The 23,034-nt window shown below is 45.0% G+C and overlaps 2 protein-coding genes across 2 annotated transcripts in view; both read left to right on the forward strand.

Annotated features, from left to right (window-relative positions):
* Nucleotides 1-3,891, forward strand: part of PES1 (pescadillo ribosomal biogenesis factor 1) — a 67,915-nt gene extending 64,024 nt beyond the window's left edge. Inside the window, 1 exon segment of the mRNA XM_033956890.1 lies at nt 3,679-3,891. Coding sequence (XP_033812781.1) covers nt 3,679-3,767 — 89 coding nt within the window. The 3' untranslated portion in view covers nt 3,768-3,891.
* Nucleotides 3,892-22,716: 18,825 nt separating this feature from the next.
* The window catches only part of GAL3ST1 (galactose-3-O-sulfotransferase 1), a 123,078-nt gene continuing 122,760 nt past the window's right edge, over nt 22,717-23,034 (forward strand). Inside the window, exon 1 of the mRNA XM_033953984.1 lies at nt 22,717-22,779. The gene's annotated coding sequence lies outside the window, so the exon portion shown is untranslated. The remainder of the gene's footprint in view (nt 22,780-23,034) is intronic.

The following is a 23,034-nucleotide window of genomic DNA, read 5'->3' on the forward strand; positions in this document are numbered from 1 at the left end:
AAATCCCCCATTATCACCCTCCCCTCCCTCTCCCTCCCTTCTTCCCCCCCGCCCCCCATCCCATCCCCCCTTCCCTCCCAAGTATTCCAAAAACAGCCAAGTTTTGGAATACAATGAAGGCGACCATGCTTCAATGTAATTGATATTAAGAATTAAAACGTCTTGCTCTAGGTGAAGATTTTTGAATATAGGGGGTACCAAGTTTTCTTTAAAAAGACGAGTTTGCCTAGGAGATCGACGAACCTCCCAAACATCAAATAAAAGTAAACAATGTAATTGGTTCCTCCAGTGCCAAAAACTTGGAGATTCTGTCTGTAACCAATATTGCATAATACATTTAAGCCCAATCATACATGCTGATTTTATTAACATCTTTCCAGGCACTGGCAAGTGCATCAATAGCATCCTTAAGACTAAACTCCTTGAGAAAGTCTTGAATTCTTATGCCTCTGTTAATTGCATCAAGCATGCAATTTAGAAAACAGTTTTTATACTTGGTCTTCATGGAATGTAAGATTCCTTGATCACAAGATGTTGTTTTTCACAAGACGTTCTTGAGGTAGATGAACCAGTAAAACTCGCAGTTCTGTTACAGTTCAGCTTGCTGCCGGTACAAAGTGCTTATGGAACCAATCATTAAACGTTTTTCTGGTTACCCATGCTTTCTTGTTAGCATAATGGTCCACAGGTAGCTGATGTTCACCTTTGAAACATCAGGGATGTTGACTTTTTCCAATCATTGTCAACCTTAATTTGTGTGTATCTGCAGCATTGGTACATGCAAGAACAGTTACCAGATAGTGCTCGTTCATCATCTGTTCTCAGTGTTTTTCTAGGAACATAGCATCAGTAGAGAGCTACTTCATCAACATAGTTTCTATCAGATGTCCTCGTAACAAATACATCAATGTAACTTTCAGCTGCCTCATAATCAGCAGAAGCTTTATCGCCACAGATTTTTAGATATTTAGCATCATGGCGCTTCTTAAATTTCTGAATCCAACCTTCTGAATATTCACATTCACCATCAATGTTCAGTTCTTGATGCTATTTTTGACTTGCTTCATTACCATCAAACCAGTTCAAGCATTCTTTGCCAAACCCACTCAAACAGCATACGATCTAAGTCTTCATTTTTTGCCCTATGCATTGTTTTCCTATTTTTCATGAACTTCTGGTCATTATTCTCACAACTTATCTTTCTTTAAGACATAAATGGTTTCCACATCATATTCTTCAGTCAGTTATTGTACAGACACACCATGATCAAGCTTCTTTACTACCTCAACGTTGTTTCTGTGCTATTGACAAGAGATAAATGCTTCCTTTTTTGTTTCTCAGTACTCTGAGTGAATTCTGCATCTCTCTTTGCCAGCCCTCCGACCTTTTCTGCTTCTCACTGCCACCCTGAAATCTTCAGCTCTCCAATTTCCAGCCACTTTTCAGCCCTCCAACCTGAAATACACAGAGATCAGGAGAAATGAATGCACCTGTGTTGGTTTCAGCATGTGTCACATTGAGGAAATTAGCTACTTCTGGTTTGTAGCAAATATTGGTTTTTGGAGTTTTTCAGTTTTTGGAATTTCAGATAAAGGATCTTGTGCCTGTACTAATATTTACCAATACTTTAGATCCAGAAGAAAAAAAAAATAAAACCTGCTACTGAAGATTTGGGATACTGACTCCACAGCCCTGCTGTAATATAGGTCCCGTCCCATGGAGGAGTGGCAGAAAGGCGAAACAATACACTAGCCATATAAAAAGTTACAGATTAGCCTAACCAGACAATTTCTCAATGGCATGTTGCATAAGCCAAGTTATTCATTCAAGAAGGCCAAGGTGAGCATTTTACACATAGCTTAAATAGTGGGGGAGGTGAGGGGTCACTGGTGCCGTGCCCGATTGGTACCATCACCACACCCTGCAAACATCAGATGAAACCTGGGCCTTCGCTGAGCAGCAAATGTAGTATGCATGCCCTTACTGTAGGCCAGCCAACACCTTTCCATCTCATCTCTCTGCAGCTAATAATTCACCCAAACTGCACTCTCTCTTTCGGGTCTTGAGGGTTAATAATGCATTGGGAATCTGACATTCAGTTATCACTTTGAGTCAGTGAATTCTTTATATAGATGGGCTGAAAAACAGCAGTTTGTATTACAGACATGGCTCCACATTCACCTGCAGACAAAGTTTGCTGTCTCTGGTTACTTTATAGACTTCTTCTACAAACCCCCCCCTTCTGATTATTTTATAGATTTCTTGTACAAATCCTCCCCCCCTCTGATTACTTATAGGCTTTTTATACAACCCCACCCTATTACTTATAGGCTTCTTGTATAACCCCCCCTCTGATTACTTTATAGGGTTCTTGTACAACCCCCCCTCTGATTACTTTATAGGGTTCTTGTACAACCCCCCCCTGATTACTTTATAGGCTTTTTATACAACCCCCCTCCCCCACTGATTACTTATAGGCTTCTTGTACAACCCCCACCCTATTACTTTATAGGCTTCTTGTACAACCCCCCTCTGATTACTTTATAGGCTTCTTGTACAACCCCCCTCTGATTACTTTATAGGCTTCTTGTACAACCCCCCTCTGATTACTTTATAGGCTTTTTATACAACCCCCCTTCCCCACCGATTACTTGTATGCTTCTTGTACAACACCCCCCCTCTGATTACTTTATAGGCTTTTTATACAACCCCCCTCCCCCACTGATTACTTATAGGCTTCTTGTACAACCCCCACCCTATTACTTTATAGGCTTCTTGTACAACCCCCCTCTGATTACTTTATAGGCTTTTTATACAACCCCCCTCCCCCCACCGATTACTTATGCTTCTTGTACAACACCCCCCTCTGATTACTTTATAGGCTTTTTATACAACCCCCCTCCCCCACCGATTACTTATAGGCTTCTTGTACAACACCCCCCCCCTTTGATTACTTATATGCTTCTTGTACAACACCCCCCCTCTGATTACTTTATAGGCTTTTTATACAACCCCCTCTCCCCCACCGATTACCTATAGGCTTCTTGTACAACACCCTCCCTCTGATTACTTATATGCTTCTTGTACAACACCTCCCCCCTCTGATTACTTATATGCTTCTTGTACATCACCTCCCCCCTCTGATTACTTATATGCTTCTTGTACAACACCCACCCCCCCTGATTACTTATAGGCCTCTTGTACAACCCCCCCCTCTGATTACTTTATAGGCTTTTTATACAACCCCCCTCCCCCACCGATTACTTATATGCTTCTTGTACAACACCCCCCCTCTGATTACTTATATGCTTCTTGTACAACACCCACCCCCCCTGATTACTTATAGGCTTCTTGTACAACCCCCCTCTGATTACTTTATAGGCTTTTTATACAACACCCCTCCCCCACCGATTACTTATAAGCTTCTTGTACAACCCCCCCCTACACGATTACTTTATAAGCTTCTTGCACAACCCCCCCCCTTCTGATTACTTTATAGACTTGTACAACAACACCCCCCTCCCCTCTATTCCTGAACTGTCGGGTATTCAAGCCCATCTCAGTAATTTGGTGTATAAATTGGTGGCTGTGTTCAACTGAGCTGACAGAACCCCTCATTTCTGTGTACAGAGTATTCATAAACTGCAATAATCTTATTCTCACCTCTTTGTCTCTCCCAGGTGAACAAATTGGCTGCAAAGAGGAAGGCCCATGATGAGGCTGTGAAATCTGAGAGGAAGAGACGGAAGAAAGGGAGAACTGGGTAGATGATGACAGGAGGAGAGCATCCCGCCTGAATGTTGAGACTTCCTGCATGTCCCTTATCAGAAGGGAGGGGTTTTTTCATGGCTGCTATGTTTACAACTTGGCCAAAATAATTTTTATTAATGACACCCAGGGCAGGATTAATTTGTCGAGGGCCACTAGGCACACAAATACACTGGGCCCCCTGCCCCCCCCCCCCCCACCATGCACCCAGGCCTAAACAGGAAGCTGCGTCAGAGGGAAGCTTTGGGCAAGCAGCACCTCTTGCACAATTACAGTTCCCGTTGCTTTTCTTACCCGCGTTGCTTGCTTGTCTTACTTTCCATCGATGGGGGTGGGGCCCGCATTGCCGATCGATGCTGGAGGGGCCCATCGCCGTTTGGAAAAAACAATGTTGATGCCCTCCTTCATCAGGCCTCCCTAAGCATTTTGGGCCCTAGGCACGTGCCTACTTGGCCTATTGGTTAATCCTGCCCTGGTGACACCTCTGCACTTTACTATCCAGCGAGTCCCTGGCAATATGCAGATTTAAAGAGGAATCCTTTACATTCAAAATGGATATTACAGAAGCAGCCACACTCCTGGAGTCTGAAACCTTCCTGTTACTTGGCGCTCACTTCCAGGGACCCCTTATTGATTTGATAAAATAACTTCTCCCCATGAACTCTGTCTATAACAAATGGAAACTGATGAAATGGAGTGCAAGGGAAACATCCCCCACTATCAGCACATCTTCCAGGCAAAGTCATTGTATGAAGTGTATTGATACTTTTTCTCTTTTGTATTAAATATATATATATATATATATATTAAACCTTCTATTGTGTGCAACTTACTGACCCTTTGTTGTTCTGTGATCCCAAATGACTAATAGTGTAATCCTAATTCTATTGTGACATACACATTATTCCTGAACCTTAAGGTTGTCAATCCATTCCCATAAGAATTCTTGTAGAGATCTCCTTAGCATTTTTGTTGCTCTGCCTCCCATCTCTCTGGGCTGTCCTCCAGTCTCCAATTCTTCAGTTCTCTCTCTAAAAGTGAGATAGTAGGAGTCTGTTTTTGGCTTACCGTTTGCGAGGCTTTTCAGTGCTGCAGAGGATCCCAAATTTGGGGCATCTCTGGCTGTGGGAGAGTGCAGACTATAAGGTCTGAAGTCTGCTTCCAAGGGGCAGACTGCTTTGCAGTGCACCTGCTTGGACAGCCTGAACTAATTGTTTGGGGGCTCAGGGACCATTCCCTTAGGAGCAAAGTTACTCCAGGTTCTGTCTGCAGTGGGCTCAGTGGCAGTTTTACCAGGATCAGGGCTAAATGCTTCCTCCCCCATCCTCGGGCGCGAAGTTCTGGTGGGGTTTGAGGTCTTCGGCCAGTTCATTGGGACCTGTGAGGCAGTCTGAAGAGACAAAGCAGTCCATATTCCATGCTTGTTTGTTTATTGAAAGCTTCTATACCTCTACTAATGATTGGGGAGTGACAGGAGCCTATGGGAGACTTTTACAGGTTGTTAGACCTATTTGTACATTTTGCTGAAGTTGTTTGTGATGGGTTTGTGCAAACTAGTTTCAGTTCAGATGCTGAGATGCTAATGTGTGGCATGTGAATGTGTAGATTTCTTGCTGTGAAATCTCCCAAGGACACTAACCAGTGCTGGAAAAGACAGTGAACAGTGCTGAAAGGAAAATGCAAGTCAGCAAAAACACTCCATCTGGGAACCTAAGAACTGATAACGTCATGCTGTACCCGTGCGAAGAATGGAAACCAAGAAGAAGAAAGTTCTAGACGCTATGCCTGTCCTAGGGCCCCCCAGGGAAGAATGGAGGCATGGACTAGGAGAGGGAGTTAGGTAGGCATTTGGATTATCCAATAGGGTGATACATATTCCTTTTTGTATAAAACCCCCATGCTCGGGCAGTCTCTTTAGAGAAACTACGCCATGATTACAGAAAGATGCCGGCCCTGTTGGTATGAGGTATTTTCTCTCCATTGTATATGTCCAAACTGATTTATTTCTGATTTGACAAATGCTGCTATAATACTAATTACTAGAATAAAAAGTTATATGTTTTGTAATATACAATATTATTATTATCACATCGGACCTGAAGTAAAGTAGCAGCCTTTCACTTCAGGAGTCAATTCAGAGTAGTTTACATGAGCTTCTGGTGTTAAAATCCTCGAGCTTCTGTAATAGTGTTACAATACAGAGCTTCTGTAGTGATGATATAATACATTTACAATACATTGTGTGTGTTTGTATATATATATATATATATATATATATATATATATATATATATATATATATATATAATAATATTGTATATTATAATATACATATAATAGACATATTATAATATACATATAATATATAATAGACATATTATAATATATAATAGACATATTATAATATATAATACATTTATAATACATTGTACTGCAAATTTTAGATTCAATAGGTATCTCAGACAATATACTCTCATGGTTTGAGGGTTTCCTAAAATCCAGAACATACTGAGTTAAATCAGATAAAGAAAAATCTGAACCTTGGTCCAACCCCTGTGTAGTACCACAAGGATCCCCTCTATCTCCTACTCTTAACCTATATACTGCCTCCCTCGGAACGTACATGGAAAAACTGGGCATAACCTCCTACAGTTATGCAGATGACTTCACCATCCTCATACCTTTTGATCAACCAAAGACCACCATAACAGATACTCTACACCGAACTCTGGAAACAGTAGCGAACTGGATGGAAGACCACAAACTGAAACTCAACCCAGACAAAACAAAATTCCTTCTCGAAAATAACAAAACCTCAACTATTACCAACATAGAAATCAACTCGATCAATTACCCCATTCAAAACACCCTGAAACTACTAGGAGTGACAATAGACAGATGTTGCACCATGCAATCACAAATAAACAAAACAATTCAGAAATCTTTCGCCGTAATGAGGAACCTAAGACAAATACGCAAATTCTTCGAAAGAGCACAATTCCAGCTCATAGTTCAATCCCTTATCCTAGGTATACTGGATTATTGCAACATCCTCTATCTCCCCTGCAACAATGATCAAACAACTGCAAACAGTCCAAATACAGCACTAAGACTCGTCTACTCCCTAAAAAAACATGACCACATTACTGAAGCTTTCATGAGCTCACACTGGCTCCCAATCCAGAAAAGAATACTATTCAAATTTTACTGCACGCTATTTAAAACCATAAACGGGGACAGCCCAACCTACCTGAACAACCAACTCATCCATAATACCTCAACCAGACATAGAAAATCTCACACCCCATTCACACACCTGCCAATCAAATAATTTAAACGAAAAAAAACTTTACGACTGCCTCCTAGCCACCCAAGCAGCGAAACTGGATAACCAAATCTCCAATCTGCTGATAACAACCACGGACCACAGGTTATTAAGAAAAGAAATAAAGACCATACTCTTCAAGAAATCCCTGATTAAGTCTTAACATCACGATTACCTCATTCCTCCTATCTTCTTCTTAACTCCCTCTTCACTAGTCATGACCATTGATCTCTTCTTGTAACAGACCACTGTTCCCTTCTTGTAACAGACCAACCTTAAATCTTTTGTAATCCGCCCTAAATCTTTTGTAATCCGCCTTGAACTGCAAGGTAATGGCGGAATAGAAATCTCTAAAGTAATGTAATGTAAACCGCATAGAACTTCACGGTCCTGCGGTATATAAACTGTTATTATTTACATATTTTTTACATTCAATCTTTATCCCAGGACAAGCAGGCAGCATATTCTTAACGCATGGGTGACGTCACCGACGGAGCCCCGGTACAGACATTTTTCACTAGAAAGTTCTAGTTGGCCGCACCGTGCATGCGCGAGTGCCTTCCCGCCCGGCGGAGGAGTGCGTGGTCCCCAGTTTCTTCGTTTCCGCGGAGCGAAGAAGACGCATGTGGTTTCAACGGCCGTTGAAAACTTCCTTTTTGCCTTCCCGCTCGCGTTATTTTCTTGTTTTTTCTCTTTTTCCCTTCGGGTTTCTTTTTCCGTTCTAAATAGTAAAAAACAAAACAAAACTTTGTTTTTTCTTTATTTTTCAGGCCAGCCCCGGTGGGGCCTGTTGCCATCATACAAGCCTCCGAGTTTGATTTTGCGGAGGCCGTGTTTCCTTTCATGCCCCCTCAACCGGGTTTTAAGAAGTGCCAGCGGTGTGCACGCCCGATCTCTCTCACTGACCCACACAATTGGTGCCTACAGTGTTTGGGTCCAGAGCATCGGGCTGACACCTGCACCCGCTGTGCCACTCTTAAGAAACGCACCTTAAAAAATCGGCAGATCCAGCAGAACATCCTTTTCGGTACCGGATCTGCTATGGAGACTGCCGCGACGTCGACAGTACCGCAAAAGACGGCACCGACCACTTCGACGACGCCCGATCCTTCCTCGGGGTCGCTGGCACCAGGTAAGCCGGCTAAGAAGCCTTCCACCTCCCTTGAGCGCCCACCTGCCACAGTGGCGACGCCGGTCCTCCCGGCCTCACGCCGACCCCGCAAACGCTCCGCCCCGATCTCGGTGAGTGCCTCGTCATCGGCCTCCTCATCGCCGGGGCGTGGAGCAGCACCTATGGAACCGAAAAAGAAAAAAGCGGTACCGGTGCCACCCCTGGATGACCGCATCGCGGCCATACTCCAAGACAAATTACAGGAACAGCTGCAGCAACAACTCCAGCACCTGCTACCGACCCTATTGGCACCACTTCTTTCAGTACCAGACCGGCCCGAGCCTCGCACCATCCCACCGGTGTCCACCCCCTCGGTGCCACTCAACACTTCCATGCCAATCCTCTCGGCTGAACCACTCCGTTCTCGTCCTATGGTACAGACCCGCTCTGAGGTCGATCCTCCTCAGGACCAGGAAGGGCACCGGTCTCCCCGGGACCCAGAACGGCACCACTCTTCCTGGGACCGGGGTCAACACCGGTCTTCCTCTCCCGGTACTGTCTCCATGCGCTCTGGCAAGTCTCTTTCTAAGACCCGCCACACCGAGCCTTCCACCCCGACATCTCGGCGTGCACACACTGATATCAGGGACCCGGACTTATGGGAAGAATCCCCACCCGGTACCGAGGAGGACGCATCATCCACAGACGAGGAACCCTCAGTGCCCGATACCACTTCCAAGCCTGAGCAATCCTCTTTCACCAAATTCCTCAGGGAGATGTCGGCGGCTCTTTCTATTCCTTTAGAGTCCGACTCCAAAAAGTCCCAGGCCTTTCTGGATGCCTTAGACTTTGAACAACCTCCCAAAGAGTTCCTCAAGTTACCCGTCCATGACATACTGCAGGAAACTTTTTATAAAAATTGGGAAAATCCACTCACTGTCCCCGGAGCTCCTCGTAAGCTTGACAGCCTATACAGGGTCATCCCAATTCCGGGTTTTGACAAACCTCAATTGCCCCATGAGTCTCTCCTAGTTGAGTCTACATTAAAGAAAACTCAGGGCTCCAGTGTTTATGCCTCCACCCCTCCTGGCAGAGAAGGCAAAACGATGGATAAGTTTGGCAAACGCCTTTATCAAAATGCCATGCTAGCCAACAGGGCGAATAATTACACATTTCACTTCTCATTTTATATGAAGTATCTCGTACAACAACTATCTGCCCTACAAAAATACATCCCTGAACGCAAAGTTCCACTCTTTCAACAACAAATTTCCAGCCTCCTTCAACTGCGGAAATTCATGGTGCGCTCTATGATTCATTTGAGCTGACCGCCCGAGCGTCTGCCATAGCTGTTGCCAAGCGACGTCTGGCCTGGTTGAGGGTATCTGATCTTGACATCAACCACCAAGACCGCCTAGCTAACGCACCCTGTCTTGGGGACGAACTTTTTGGGGAGTCCCTGGATTCGACCACCAAGAAGCTCTCAGCACATGAGACCAGATGGGACACTCTGGTAAAACCTAAAAAGAAGGCTCCACCTGCTCGTCCTTATAGACCACAGTCCTCTTACCAGCGCAGGTTCTCGGCCAGGCCTCTCAACCCGCCCCAACAGCAGCCTCGCAGACCTCGTCAACAACAACACACTCAGGCTCGCTCTCAATCTCACCAACCTGCCAAGCCTCTTCCTCCGTCAAAACCATCTCAGCCCTTTTGACTCCTTTCTCCAGGGCATAGCCAGTCTTCCACCATCATTACCTCTTCCTCAGCCAATCGGAGGACGTCTCCAACTCTTCCTCAACTGTTGGGAGGTCATCACATCAAACCTGTGGGTCCTCAACATCATCCGCCACGGCTACTCTCTCAACTTCCAGACTCTTCCACCAGACAACCCTCCTATAGAGTCTGCGTCCCACTCCTCCCAGTCCCTTCTCCTCCTAAGGGAGGTCCAATCCCTCCTTCTCCTCAATGCCATCGAAGTTTCAAGTTTCAAGTTTATTGGTTTTTGATATACCGATCATAAAACAAATATCTGACCGGTTAACAAAGGGGTCAGGGATTCTCCCGCTACTTCCTGGTTCCCAAGAAGACAGGAGACCTTCGTCCCATCCTCGATCTCCGGGACCTCAACAAGTGTCTGGTCAAGGAAAAGTTCAGAATGCTCTCCCTGGCCACGCTTTATCCTCTTCTCTCTCAACACGACTGGCTATGTTCCCTGGACCTCAAAGAGGCCTACACTCACATTCCAATCCATCTGAATTCACGTCGCTACCTCCGATTTCAGATACAGCACCGCCACTATCAGTACAAAGTGCTACCCTTTGGCCTCGCATCATCGCCCAGGGTGTTCACCAAGTGCCTTATTGTGGTGGCGGCCTTTCTCAGGTCTCACAACCTCCAGGTGTTCCCCCACTTGGACGATTGGTCTCCACTTGTGCTACAAGCCTCTCAGTACACCATCTCCTTCCTCCATCTCCTGGGGTTTGAGATCAACTACCCCAAGTCGCATCGGCTTCCCACACAGCGACTTCAGTTCATTGGAGCCGTTCTCGACACCACTCTCATGAGGGCGTTTCTCCCCTCCGACCGCCAACGGACCCTGCTCCACCTCTGCCGCCAGGTGCTCCTTCATCACTCCATTCCAGCTCGGCAGATGATGGTCCTCCTGGGCCACATGGCCTCGACGGTCCATGTGCTTCCTCTGGCGCGACTCCACCTCAGGACACCTCGATGGACTCTTGCCAACCAATGGTCACAGACCACCGATCCTCTTTCTCATCCCATCTCTGTGACATCGTCTCTTCAGCAATCTCTTCAATGGTGGTTGAACTCCTCAAATCTTTCCAGGGGTCTACTCTTTCATCTACCCCCTCACTCCATGATCATAACCACAGATGCCTCCCCCTATGCATGAGGAGCTCACCTGGGAGAACTTCACACTCAGGGACTCTGGACCCCTCAGGAGCGTCAACATCACATCAATTTCCTGGAACTCAGGGCCATGTTCTATGCCCTCAAGGCCTTCCAGCACCTTCTCTACCCTCAGGTTCTTCTCCTGTGCACAGACAACCAAGTCGCCATGTACTACATAAACAAGCAAGGCGGCACCGGATTTACCCTCCTCTGTCAGGAGGCCATCCGCATCTGGACCTGGGCCACGGCCCGCAGTCTCTTCCTCAAGGCTGTCTATATCCAGGGCGAACTGAACTCCCTGGCCGACGATCTCAGCCGCATCCTTCAACCTCACGAGTGGACTCTGGATCCCCCCACACTCCGCTCCATCTTTGCTCAGTGGGGCACCCCTCAGGTGGACCTCTTTGCAGCTCCTCACAACCATCAGCTGCCCCAGTTCTGTTCCAGACTCTTCTCTCCTCATCGTCTGGCCCCGGATGCATTCCTGCTCGACTGGACGGATCGGTTCCTCTATGCCTTTCCTCCACTACCTCTGATGTTGCGGACGTTATTCAAACTCCGCAGGGACAAAGCCACCATGATTCTCATCGCCCCTCGGTGGCCTCGCCAACACTGGTTCTCCCTCCTACTCCAGCTCAGCTCCAGGGAGCCCATTCCTCTTCCTGTGTTTCCTACTCTACTTACACAGCAGCATCAGTCTCTACTGCATCCCAATCTGTCCTCGCTCCACCTGACAGCTTGGTTTCTCTCGGGCTGACCTCTCCAGAGAATCTCTCTCAGCCTGTCCGTCGTATCCTGGATGCCTCAAGGAAACCGGCCACCCTCCAATGTTACCATCAGAAGTGGACCCGGTTCTCCTCTTGGTGTCTGCTTCATCACCACGATCCCACCTCATTGGCGGTGGAACCCGTACTGGACTATTTGCTCTCTCTCTCCGACGCTGGCCTCAAGTCGACCTCAATCAGAGTCCACCTCAGTGCCATCACTGCGTTCCATGAGCCTATCCTCGGAAAACCTCTTACGGCTCATCCCCTGGTTTCCCGGTTCATGAGAGGCCTCTTCAATGTCAAACCACCTCTGAAGCCTCCTCCAGTCGTCTGGGACCTGAATGTGGTTTTATCAGCACTCATGAAACCTCCGTTGGAGCCTCTTGCCACAACTTCACTCAAATTTCTTACATGGAAGGTGCTTTTCCTCATTGCCATCACCTCTGCCAGGAGGGTTAGTGAGCTGCATGCACTGGTTGCCGACCCACCTTTCACTGTTTTTCACCATGACAAGGTGGTTCTGCATACCCATCCTAAATTCCTTCCCAAGGTGGTCTCGGACTTTCATCTCAACCAGTCCATTGTGTTGCCTGTCTGGGGAACAGGCGTTGCACACGCTGGACTGTAAGCGTGCCCTTGCTTACTACCTTGACCTTACCAGGGCTCACCGCTCATCTCCTCAGCTCCTTTTGTCCTTCGACCCTAACCGTCTAGGTCGTCCTGTCTCCAAACGGACGCTTTCCAACTGGCTTGCTGCCTGCATTGAGTTCTGTTATGCTCGGGCCGGTCTCTCACTGGAAGGTGCTGTCACGGCCCACAGGGTCAGAGCTATGGCTGCTTCTGTGGCTTTCCTCCGTTCCACGCCCATCGAGGAAATCTGCAAGGCTGCCACTTGGTTCTCAGTTCACACATTCACTACTCACTACTGTCTGGATACCTTCTCCAGACGGGATGGGCACTTCGGCCAATCTGTGTTACACAATTTATTTTCCTAATGGCCAACCATCCCTCCTCCCTCTCTGTTAGCTTGGAGGTCACCCATGCGTTAAGAATATGCTGCCTGCTTGTCCTGGGATAAAGCACAGTTACTTACCGTAACAGGTGTTATCCAGGGACAGCAGGCAGATATTCTTACGACCCACCCACCTCCCCGGGTTGGCTTCTTAGCTGGCTTATCTTAACTGGGGACCACGCACTCCTCCGTCGGGCGGGAAGGCACTCGCGCATGCGCGGTGCGGCCAACTAGAACTTTCTAGTGAAAAATGTCCGTACCGGGGCTCCGTCGGTGACGTCACCCATGCGTTAAGAATATCTGCCTGCTGTCCCTGGATAACACCTGTATACACTGTATACAGAATTTACATACTATATTTTCACCCTATATCTACATTTTGAAGCTCTCCTTGTAAGCTGTCTGCAGCTTCATCGCAAACAGCTCCCAGCACATTGCATGGCTCAGTGAGTAACGCTTGACTACCTTTAAAGTCAGAATTGGGGGGGGGAGATCTTTTATAAATGGGGGGGGTATGTTTTGAGTTTAGAGCCAGGGTCCCCCACCTCTGAAATCCCGAAATCACTAAATTTTAGACCCCAGTGTAGCTCCCCGGGCTGTTTTTGGTACTAAAATTGTTGCTATGGTGACATCTTGGATTTACCGATTTGAAACTAAAAGCCTCTATCTGCCTCAAAACACCTCGATTTTGATCAAAAACAGATGTGATGGACTCCTCAGGCCAAGATACATTCTAGATAGCTGTTTGAGGATCATCCATATACCATGCAGCGTGTAAGGGGGCAGGAGCCGTTGGCTTAGCCTCCTCTAGTCCCTAGGGGAGTGTTAGTGTTCAGATGGTGCGAGGACCAAGCAAAAAGTCCAGGTCTGAGTCTGGTGAAGTGTAGCTGTACCACTTCTGTAAAACCCCAGAAAGGAGCTTATGAGCATCCACAGGGGCTGTCTGAACGTCTTGGTCAGGAGTTCCCCCTGAATTCATCAATATGATATTTTGAAGCTTACATGCTTAACAAGGGCAGCATGGAACCATCAGGAATCAGACCAATGATCCAGTAGCCCGTTCTCACGGTGGCCAAGCCAGGTCACTAGTACCTGGCCAACCCCCCCCCCCCCCCAAAAAAAAAAAAAAAATTGTCTCCATGTCATTCTCTAGATTAAGTGACTTCCCAGGGTCAAAGGGAGCAGTATGGGTTTGAACCCTCAACCACAGGGTGCTTTAACTTTAACCACTGTGCTAATAAACCCTTTTCTGTCCTGATAACAAACTCCAACTCCTATCTTTCCTTTAGAAAAATGCTAAAGACCTGCTTATTTAGATTCTGAGGGGTATCTGATGAATCTCCCACACTCTTAGTAGAGGTTACAATCCGGTTGATGATTTGTTTTTCACCTTGTTATAATTGCAAATAGTTCAGCTTTGTTTAATCGGTTGTCTGTTCTGCTCATATCATTAACATATATGTTTCTTGGGGAGAGTCCATATCCTTCCCTATTCTGTTTCTTCTCCAGTGCTGACCATCTGCTTCGGTATGAACTGAGGAAATGGAGAACAGCCCAGAGAGATGGGAGGTGGAGCATAAAACTGCTAATGAAGTTCTCTACAAGAATTCCCAAGGGAATGGATTGACTACCCAAAGGTTTAGAAATAATGTGTCTGTCTCCTAGAAAGAAGATTACTGAGGTAAGAGCCTAATCTTTCCTCCAATTCTTATTTGTTACTAGGTGTGCTCCACAGAAGTTCCAAAGGTTTTGTCTCCTTTCTCCTACTTAGTGCTTGCATTCTTAGGCTTGTACAATTGCCGGGGTGCTAATAGCTTCTAGCAGGAGACCATGGGCTTGCTATTTAGTTGACTGCATTCATCCAAAATGCAAATCTCTCCCACGAGTTGAAGGGGAAGCAGCAAATATGCTTCGCTGTGCTTCTTTCTTACAGCTGCTACTTGGAATTGTCTTCATTCCAGAGCTAGCCCATACACAGGAGGCAGGAGCTCATTGCCATAGAGCAGCTAGTGTTGAAAATGCAGTATGGCATTGTTGCTATCGTGCAGTGCTATAATGAAATATTGCCAAAGGCCTGTCATTGTTTTAAGTGAGGGGGTGGGTTGGGGGGAATGATTCACTGAAAGTTCCTGTGGGAAGGAGAAGTGGATTATTTGCATTGCACAGCAATAATGATGTTATAAGCTCCAATGTTTGTACCTGATGGAATATAGTATTGTTGATATTTCCCAAAGTCATGTATTTTTCCTTAATAAAATTTCAAAGAAAAAAAAGCCGACAATGCCAGCATCTATTAGATTTTAGAACTGTCCATCCTTTGCAGGACGTTGGATCATTTGCTATATTACTGTCCCTTGATACTCAAATTCTGGAAATCTATTTGGGGTCAAATTATTACGATATTGGAAGTTCCATTGTCACTGTCATATAATATTATTTGGAACGATATTATTACCCAAGAAACCAATTAATGCAAATCAGAATAAATTGTTCCTCATCATGACAAGAGTGGCCATGCAGATGATAATGAAAAGTTGGGATAACTTAAATTATAATTTTTGGTGGGAGTCCTTATGTCATGAAATCTGCCCCAATCAATTTTAAGGTCAAGCTGTTGACTTGGGTAAACTTTCTACTATCCTCAGGGAAGTTCCCAGTGGAACAAGGTCACATTATGATTACACCAATTTAAAAAAATGCAAAAGAACCATCTAACATTGCATCTAACTTTAGACCTATCGCCAAAATAGCAGAAGGGGTGGTAAATGCCGAACTCACTACATATTTGGAGAAACACAACATCTTACATGACAACCAATCTGGCTTCCGGTCAGGTCACAGTACCGAAACAATCATAGCTTCTCTGTTGGATTACCTTCACCTACTTTTCAGCCGAGGATCAAGTGCTCTGATATTGCAACTTGATCTGAGTAGTGCATTTGACTTGGTTGACCATTTTACTCTGCTGGACTGTTTGATATCCATTGGAATCTCAGGCCATGTTCTCAATTGGTTCCATGGGTTTCTGGGAAATAGATTCTATAAGGTGTTTAAGAACGATACTATCTTCTACGGTTGGGTCAACCCCTGTGGGGTCCCACAGGGCTCCCCCTTGTCCCCCACCCTGTTTAACATCTATTTTGCCTCTAGGAAACCGCTTGCAGAGTCTAAAGCTCAAATTTTTTATCTACGCGGACGACATCACCATAGTCATTCCGCTAACCTGCTTTACATCAGAGCTGCTAAATTTTCTATCATTTATTCTACATCAGGTTGAACTTTGGATGTCAGCGTTTAGATTAAAGTTAAATTCAGAAAAAACTAAATTTTTCTTGGCAGCTCCAAATGACAAAATCAAGGAAACTACGTTACATGTGAATGGGCTGGATTATGGTATTGAGCAATCCTTAAAAATACTAGGAGTCACCTTAGACAAGCATCTCACACTGGAGAAACACTCTGACCTAGTATTTAAGAAAAGTATCTCGGTGCTTTGGAAACTCCACACCATAAAAAAATACTTTGACGCCTCTTTTCGTCTGTTGGTACAATCTTCTATTCTGAGTGTTCTGGATTATTGTAACATCATATACCTAGGCACCTTCAAGAAAATCTCCAGGAAGTTGAGGTTGGTCCAAAATAAGGCCGTCCGTCTCAAGAAATGGGAACACATCACCCCTTTCTACTACAAATTGCACTGGCTGCCGTTTGAATCCAGAGTTCTATTTAAATTCTCATGCCTCTGCTACAAAACAGTATTTGGCATGTCACCGGATTATCTTTACCCTCACTTCAATCTGAGTTACAACAGTAAGAGCTCCCGCAGAATACATCTGTTTGCTTTTCCCTCACTAAAATCATGTCATCTTAAAAGATTCTTCGAAAGAACCTTCTCTTTTCAGGCGGCTAAACTAAATTCATGGCTCGCCCAAATAGCAATGTTACTTACCGTAACAGTTGTTATCCAGGGACAGTAGGCAGCTATTCTCACTAATCGGTGACATGATCAAACGGAGCCCCGATGTGGACGCCTCACAAGCAGCCAAAAGGAAAGATTTATAGACTATAAAGAGTTTTTACCTCATGCAAAATTGTCATTTCTTTAATAAGACATTAACTATTTTTCTCTGAGGCCCTCCAAGTACCTACAAATCCAAAATGTGGCCCTGCAACGGATGTGGAGTAAAAATCTGCATGGGAATGAGGATCCTCTCCAGACTCCTGGGGATGGAAGGAGTTCTCCCAGGGCTCTCACAGGAGCCTACCTGCCTGTCTCCTGAATATCCAATAGCGTTTTTACCATCACTTGGAACTTGGCCACTTTCTGACTGGTGAGTTGATGAACAGATCTAAAGGGGGTGATGGAACTCGATCTTGTGGCCCTCTTGAATAAGATCTGTTTGCTTGCAAAAGGTAAAACAAGAAAGCATTATACTCCACAAGTAAAGGAGAAGGATTAGAAAGATTGTTTGACATCCTTCTGCAAGCAGTTTGAAAGCATGGACTGATCACCTAACATTCAGACTCCTGTGTTTATGTAACAGAACAAACCTTATCAATCAAGATGTGCCTCTGAAATAAATTATTTTCTTATCAGCCACGAGTTGGTTCTTCTGGCTGCTTTTTTCTCATTTCCCAAAGCAGACACCTCCTAATCCTTAAAATGTATTAAATTATATTATTAATGTCTACCTTTATTGTCTGAGATCCCACAGACTTGATTTGTATTAAAAACAAGCCACCGGAATGCTAACTTGATCCTCAGATGCACCACTCCAAGTTCAAACTATTTCATTACGTTAAGCTTGATGTGCAAAATTTTCCCTGGATCAATTTATTTTTAAATAATTTAATACATTTTAACTTAATTATTAAATATCTTCATTACTCTTAAGAAATTATTTAGTCAAAAAGACTTAGCTTTAGTTTTGTAAGGGACTGCTTGTGTCGCCATGTTTCGCGATAAATGCTTTTTCAAGGCTGGGTCCCTATAAGGAAACACAGCTAGATTAATAACTCTTCAATGCATCAGTTGGCCATCTGGGAGGCGCGAGATGCGGGAGGGGCCAGGAAGCGTAAGTTGTTGTTCCTGAATATTTGGGAGCCATATTTTCAAGATTTGCATCCAAAGGGCCGCAGTGCGGTCTTGAGATGGGTGTCCTAATGTGGGTGCCCAGATAGTTGTGCTGGGAGAGTACTGGCGAGTATTGGTGGGGAGTACCTTTGGGTGGGTGGGGGGTTTGGGGTGGGATTGAGGGATATGGGTAGATTCTGGGATTTTGCTATGGACAGGGTATGGGGGATTCAGTGGGGGGGGGGGGGTAGTGGTTTGGCTTCCTCGGGGCTCATCAGAGTCCAGGGCCTCAGGGTGTCTTTCTGCTCTCCTTCCCATGCACGCTTTCAGTGGTGTGTGAGGGGGGGGGGAGTTTGGTTGCTATTCCTCTTGTTTTGTCCTTGTATGTTATACTATTTATATGACACCGTTAGGGGTATGGTATAATATAAACCTCCCCTGCGTATCCTCTATATCACAAGTGCTTATATGCTGGATTTTCCAGGCCCTCAGAGGTGCCACCAGAAGCTCAATATACTTTCATAGCAACTGGCTTTATGCCCCCAATCGTCATTGGGACACTGGTATATTTTATACGAGATGTACTATGCTTATCTTAATAAATTTTTATGTTTTCAATACATAATTTTAAATAGTTATAAATATAGTGCTTAACTTAACGTGGGTGGTTTAGCCAAGAGGGACAGAGTATTGAGCTTCTGGTGGCACCTCTTGAAGGCCTGGAAAATCCAGCATATAAGCACTTGTGATATAGAGGATACGCAGGGGAGGTTTATATTATACCATACCCCTAACGGTGTTGAAGTATATGGTCTTCTATAAAACATTTTAACATTCAAGCCTCATACACAAATACTATTTATATGATGCATATTTGTTTTGTATTGTGCGCCTTTCGGGGTGCCTTGCTATTGTGTTTTGTTTGCATCAATAAAAATTGTTTGAACCTAATAACTCTTCAATGTTTCCACTTCCCTCCCCTGTATGCTATCTATTATTTGCCACCACATATCTGTAATTTTATGCTTTTTTAGGAGCCAGTGCTGTACGATGCGAGACTTGTGTTCATTCAGTCTTACATGTATCTGATTCTTAGTGCGCCCAACATAAACCAACCCACAGGGGCAAACCAGAATATATATAACCCCTGCCGTTTTGCATGTGGTGTTATCTTTAGCTCTAATCCTTAATTTAGTTAGATGATCCATCCTTCTTCTCCTTCTAAAGTGGATTCACACCATTGGCATTGGCCACATTTTTTTATGAGCATATATCTCTTTGTGTTATTTGCTGTTTATGTTGAATCAATATTTGTCCCAGAGATTTACCCTTGGTAAAGTCAAACCTAGGCAATATCTCAAAACCTTCATAATATTGTACTATGTGCCAGTATTTTTTAATCTACGCCATCAACTGTTTGGCAGCTTCTGAATACGAAGAACACAAAAGTCATTTGATCACATTCTATTTGAGTGGTCTGCTCTAGAGAATGAGACACGTGACAAAATTCATCACCGTTCCTGTCCCTACGATAACCGCGGAAACCATCTTCATGTCATTCTTTAAGGAGAGAGGAAGAATCAGAATATGAATGGCCACAACCACTGACCCTCAAGCTTGCTTTGAAGAAAGCTGGTGTAGAAGACTGAGGTGAAATAGACACTAGAAAATGACATGGATTATTCCCGCGGTTATCCGCGGACGGGAACGTGATGAATTTTCTCACCGTGTCATTCCTCTAGTCTGTTCCTACAAGAAGAAAATTCCTCTGTGCATATTTAGATATGATATAGGCTTGTCTGATACTTTCCGTGGATATCCCCAGTTTAAAAAAGCATTGTTCTAATTCATTTACTGTCAATTGGATCTTCTCCATTGAGTGAGCAAATTCTTCTTGCTCTTAAAAATTGACTGATGGGGAGGTTGAACTTTAAGTTATAAGGGTGGTAACTGGTGAAATGTATTGCAGGACACCGTTTTCTATAAAAATCAGTCCATATCTGAGTGTCTTCTGTTAGGAGATATGTAATAAGCCAAAAAGTCAATAGATTTTTTTATTATACATGACGGTAAACTGTAAATTTGGATCTCTACCATTTAGCCAGTCCAAAAATTCTTTCAGCTCTTCCCGTGCCACTCCAGAAGATGTCATCCAGGAACGCTTCCATATTTTTTGATTTCTGAAAATATACTGAGCATAAGGTTCTGTGTTTCAAATCAACCCACATTATTAAAGTTAAAATGTATTAAATTATTTAAAAAATAAATTGATCCAGGAAAGATTTGCACATCAAGCTTAATGTAGATGAAAATAGTTTGAACGTGAGTGGTGCATCTGAGGATCAAGTTAGTATTCCGGTGGCTTGTTTTAATACAAATCAATCTTGAATGAATGCTTACATAGACAGTCATATTATAAAGTGTTATATTACTGATATATACCGTTATTTCTGAGGCACTGTTTTATTATTATTTCTGTTGGACTCCTAAGATTATTTTTCTGGTAGGTTTCCATTTCTTTTCTCTCCTTTTTACCTTCTCTAGCTGTACACTGCTTTATTTTAATGGGTTCCTTTCTTTTCTCTGCATTTATAGCCACCCGTTTGGATTTTACCTTCATTCCTTCATTCTCTCACCCTCTTCATTGAGTTTTGTGACCCCTGAAAAACAGGTGCCAGCTTAGTAATATTTGAGCAACTGCAATATATGATCAAATTCCTTGTGCCTTGGAGGGGTAAGTTTGTGTTGAACAAAATGTTTTCTTAAAAGTTGGCTCCTGCTAGCTGCCCATCCTCCTTCTACTCTCACTGGTACCTCATAGTGGTCTATTTGCAAGCCCTATGCATGCCCATTAGATTTATCTCCATATCTTTCCAAGATATCCAGCATCTCGCCTCCATCTCTCCCACCTCCTGTTTTTCAGCATCTCCTCCATATTCATATGTCACTCCCCAACATATAAAATCAGATAATCCCCAAGGTATTTAAATCCCAAGGTTCGGTGGCCACTACTTGTTTCCTTCTACTGTTTTAAAAAATTTGTCTACTTTAAAAACACTTTAACAATTTCTTATCCACATTGAATACACCTAGCAGTGAATTCTTTATGTGCTTTGCTAAATTGTTCTTATATACTGCTTCTAAATTAATTGATATATGGTAAAAAAAGAAAAAAAAGCCTCAGAATATAAGCTATTTGGTACCCAACATCAGGTCTTACTTGGGAGAAAATTCACTTGCTCCTGCTCACTTCATCAAAAAAAAAAAAAAAAACCCTCTATTATTTTCATCACTAATAATAAAACCCTAAGTGCACATGCGCACCCCTAACGGCGTGATCTGTAGCTTCCGTGGCTTTGCATGCGTAGTGAGGTCCGATGGTCTGCAGCCCTCCTGCACCGGCCGCTCCCCTGCACCGGGGACAGGATCCCTGTAAGCGTTCCCCACCCCTCCAGCGCTGCTTTCAGCTCCTGCTGCATAGGGCCCACGCTATTCATACCGCAAGGGATTCGCTGGGGGGGGGGGGGGGAATGAAAACCCAAAGCCCCTGTCTAGAGGAACCAGCTGAGCCGAGCCAACCGACAGTACCGTCGGGAGATACAAACTGCAGAGAAAGGAGGCAGGACTGGCGGGCTCATGCACAGATGGCACGGCGGCCAGCATTAGCGACCCGACTACTGCCGGATCAGAGACCAGACCCTCCCCAACCGAGGCCCTATGCCCGCTTCTCACCCCTACCCCTAAACTCCCACGCATCCGACCTTGGAATCGTGCACAGGATCCCCGCCCAAACGGTTCCTCCAGGCTGATGACGCGCACGGGGCTAAGACGGAAGCACCGGATCCGACCTTGCAAAAATGGGGGATTCCCCTGCTGCGCCAGTAGCCCTGCAAGCCGCTCCACCTCCGATGCGAGGAACAGCAAGCCCACGAAGAGGAAAGCCCTGAGCACCGCATGGCTCCTGACGTACAGAACCGGCCCCGCGTACTGCACAGGGAAGTGGAGGGGAGGGAAATGCTGCGGGAAGTGGGAAGGGCTGCAGACCATTGGACCTCACTGCGCATGCGAAGCCACGGAGCTATGGATCACGCAGTTAGGAATGCGTAAGAACACTTAGGGTTTTATTATTAGTGAAAATAACTTTGCAGTTACAAAATTACATACATACATACATATTTAGAACATCAAGTTTCAAGTTTTATTAAGATTTGTTATCTACGCAATATCATATTCAATGCTATAACATTTTTTTAAAAAAGAGACAAAAACAAAACATTGATACACATTATATACGGTCTAATACAAATTATATACGTTCTAAACTGGTACAAAAGGCAAAGGGGATGAACTAACATCTTTTCTATATACAGCATCTTCCCTGCACCCTTTTTCGTTGGTCTCCCTATGCACTTCTCTCCTCCCAGTCCAATATTCCCCCCCCCCATGTTAGGATGCAGAACACATACAATCCTTTTCATCTCGCTATCCACCCCATCCCCAACCCAACCATTTGCCCCCCCCCTCTATTCAGCAGATACCCCCCCTCTCAATAGGTTAATATATTTTCTATGCCCAATAGCTCTCCGCCCCACCCACCCCATCCATCCTAGCATGCATCTCTCTGTTTCGTCCCCGCGCCCTTTCCCTCCAGCTCAGTCGCCGATTCCATGGCGTGCCTTTGTTAAGCCCCGCCCCTTCCCCCCTTCGACGTCACATCCGGTTTCCGCAGGGCGGGACTAGCGAAAGTCAGACGCTCGGCCGCGTGGGCCAAACGCAACGGCGACGCTGCGCGGGAAAAGTGCGTTTGAAAAGGTAGGCGCGGACGAGGGCGGGACCGGGAGAGAGAGAGAAACGGGCGCCGCCAGCGAGAGTCAGCCTCGGACGTGACAGGCCAGAAAAGCGCCGTTAGCGGGGAAGATGGTTTCGAGAGGGAGGAAAGGGCCCCCCCCCTCCCCCCCCCAAATATATCAGGCACACAGTCCGAATCTATTTTTGACTAAGGTTTTTCACACACAGATTCACTAGCACCAGAGTCTTCATCGGTCTATTTTAATTATTTATTTTAGT

Source organism: Geotrypetes seraphini, chromosome 8 (genome assembly GCF_902459505.1).
Source record: "Geotrypetes seraphini chromosome 8, aGeoSer1.1, whole genome shotgun sequence".
NCBI lineage: Eukaryota > Metazoa > Chordata > Amphibia > Gymnophiona > Dermophiidae > Geotrypetes > Geotrypetes seraphini.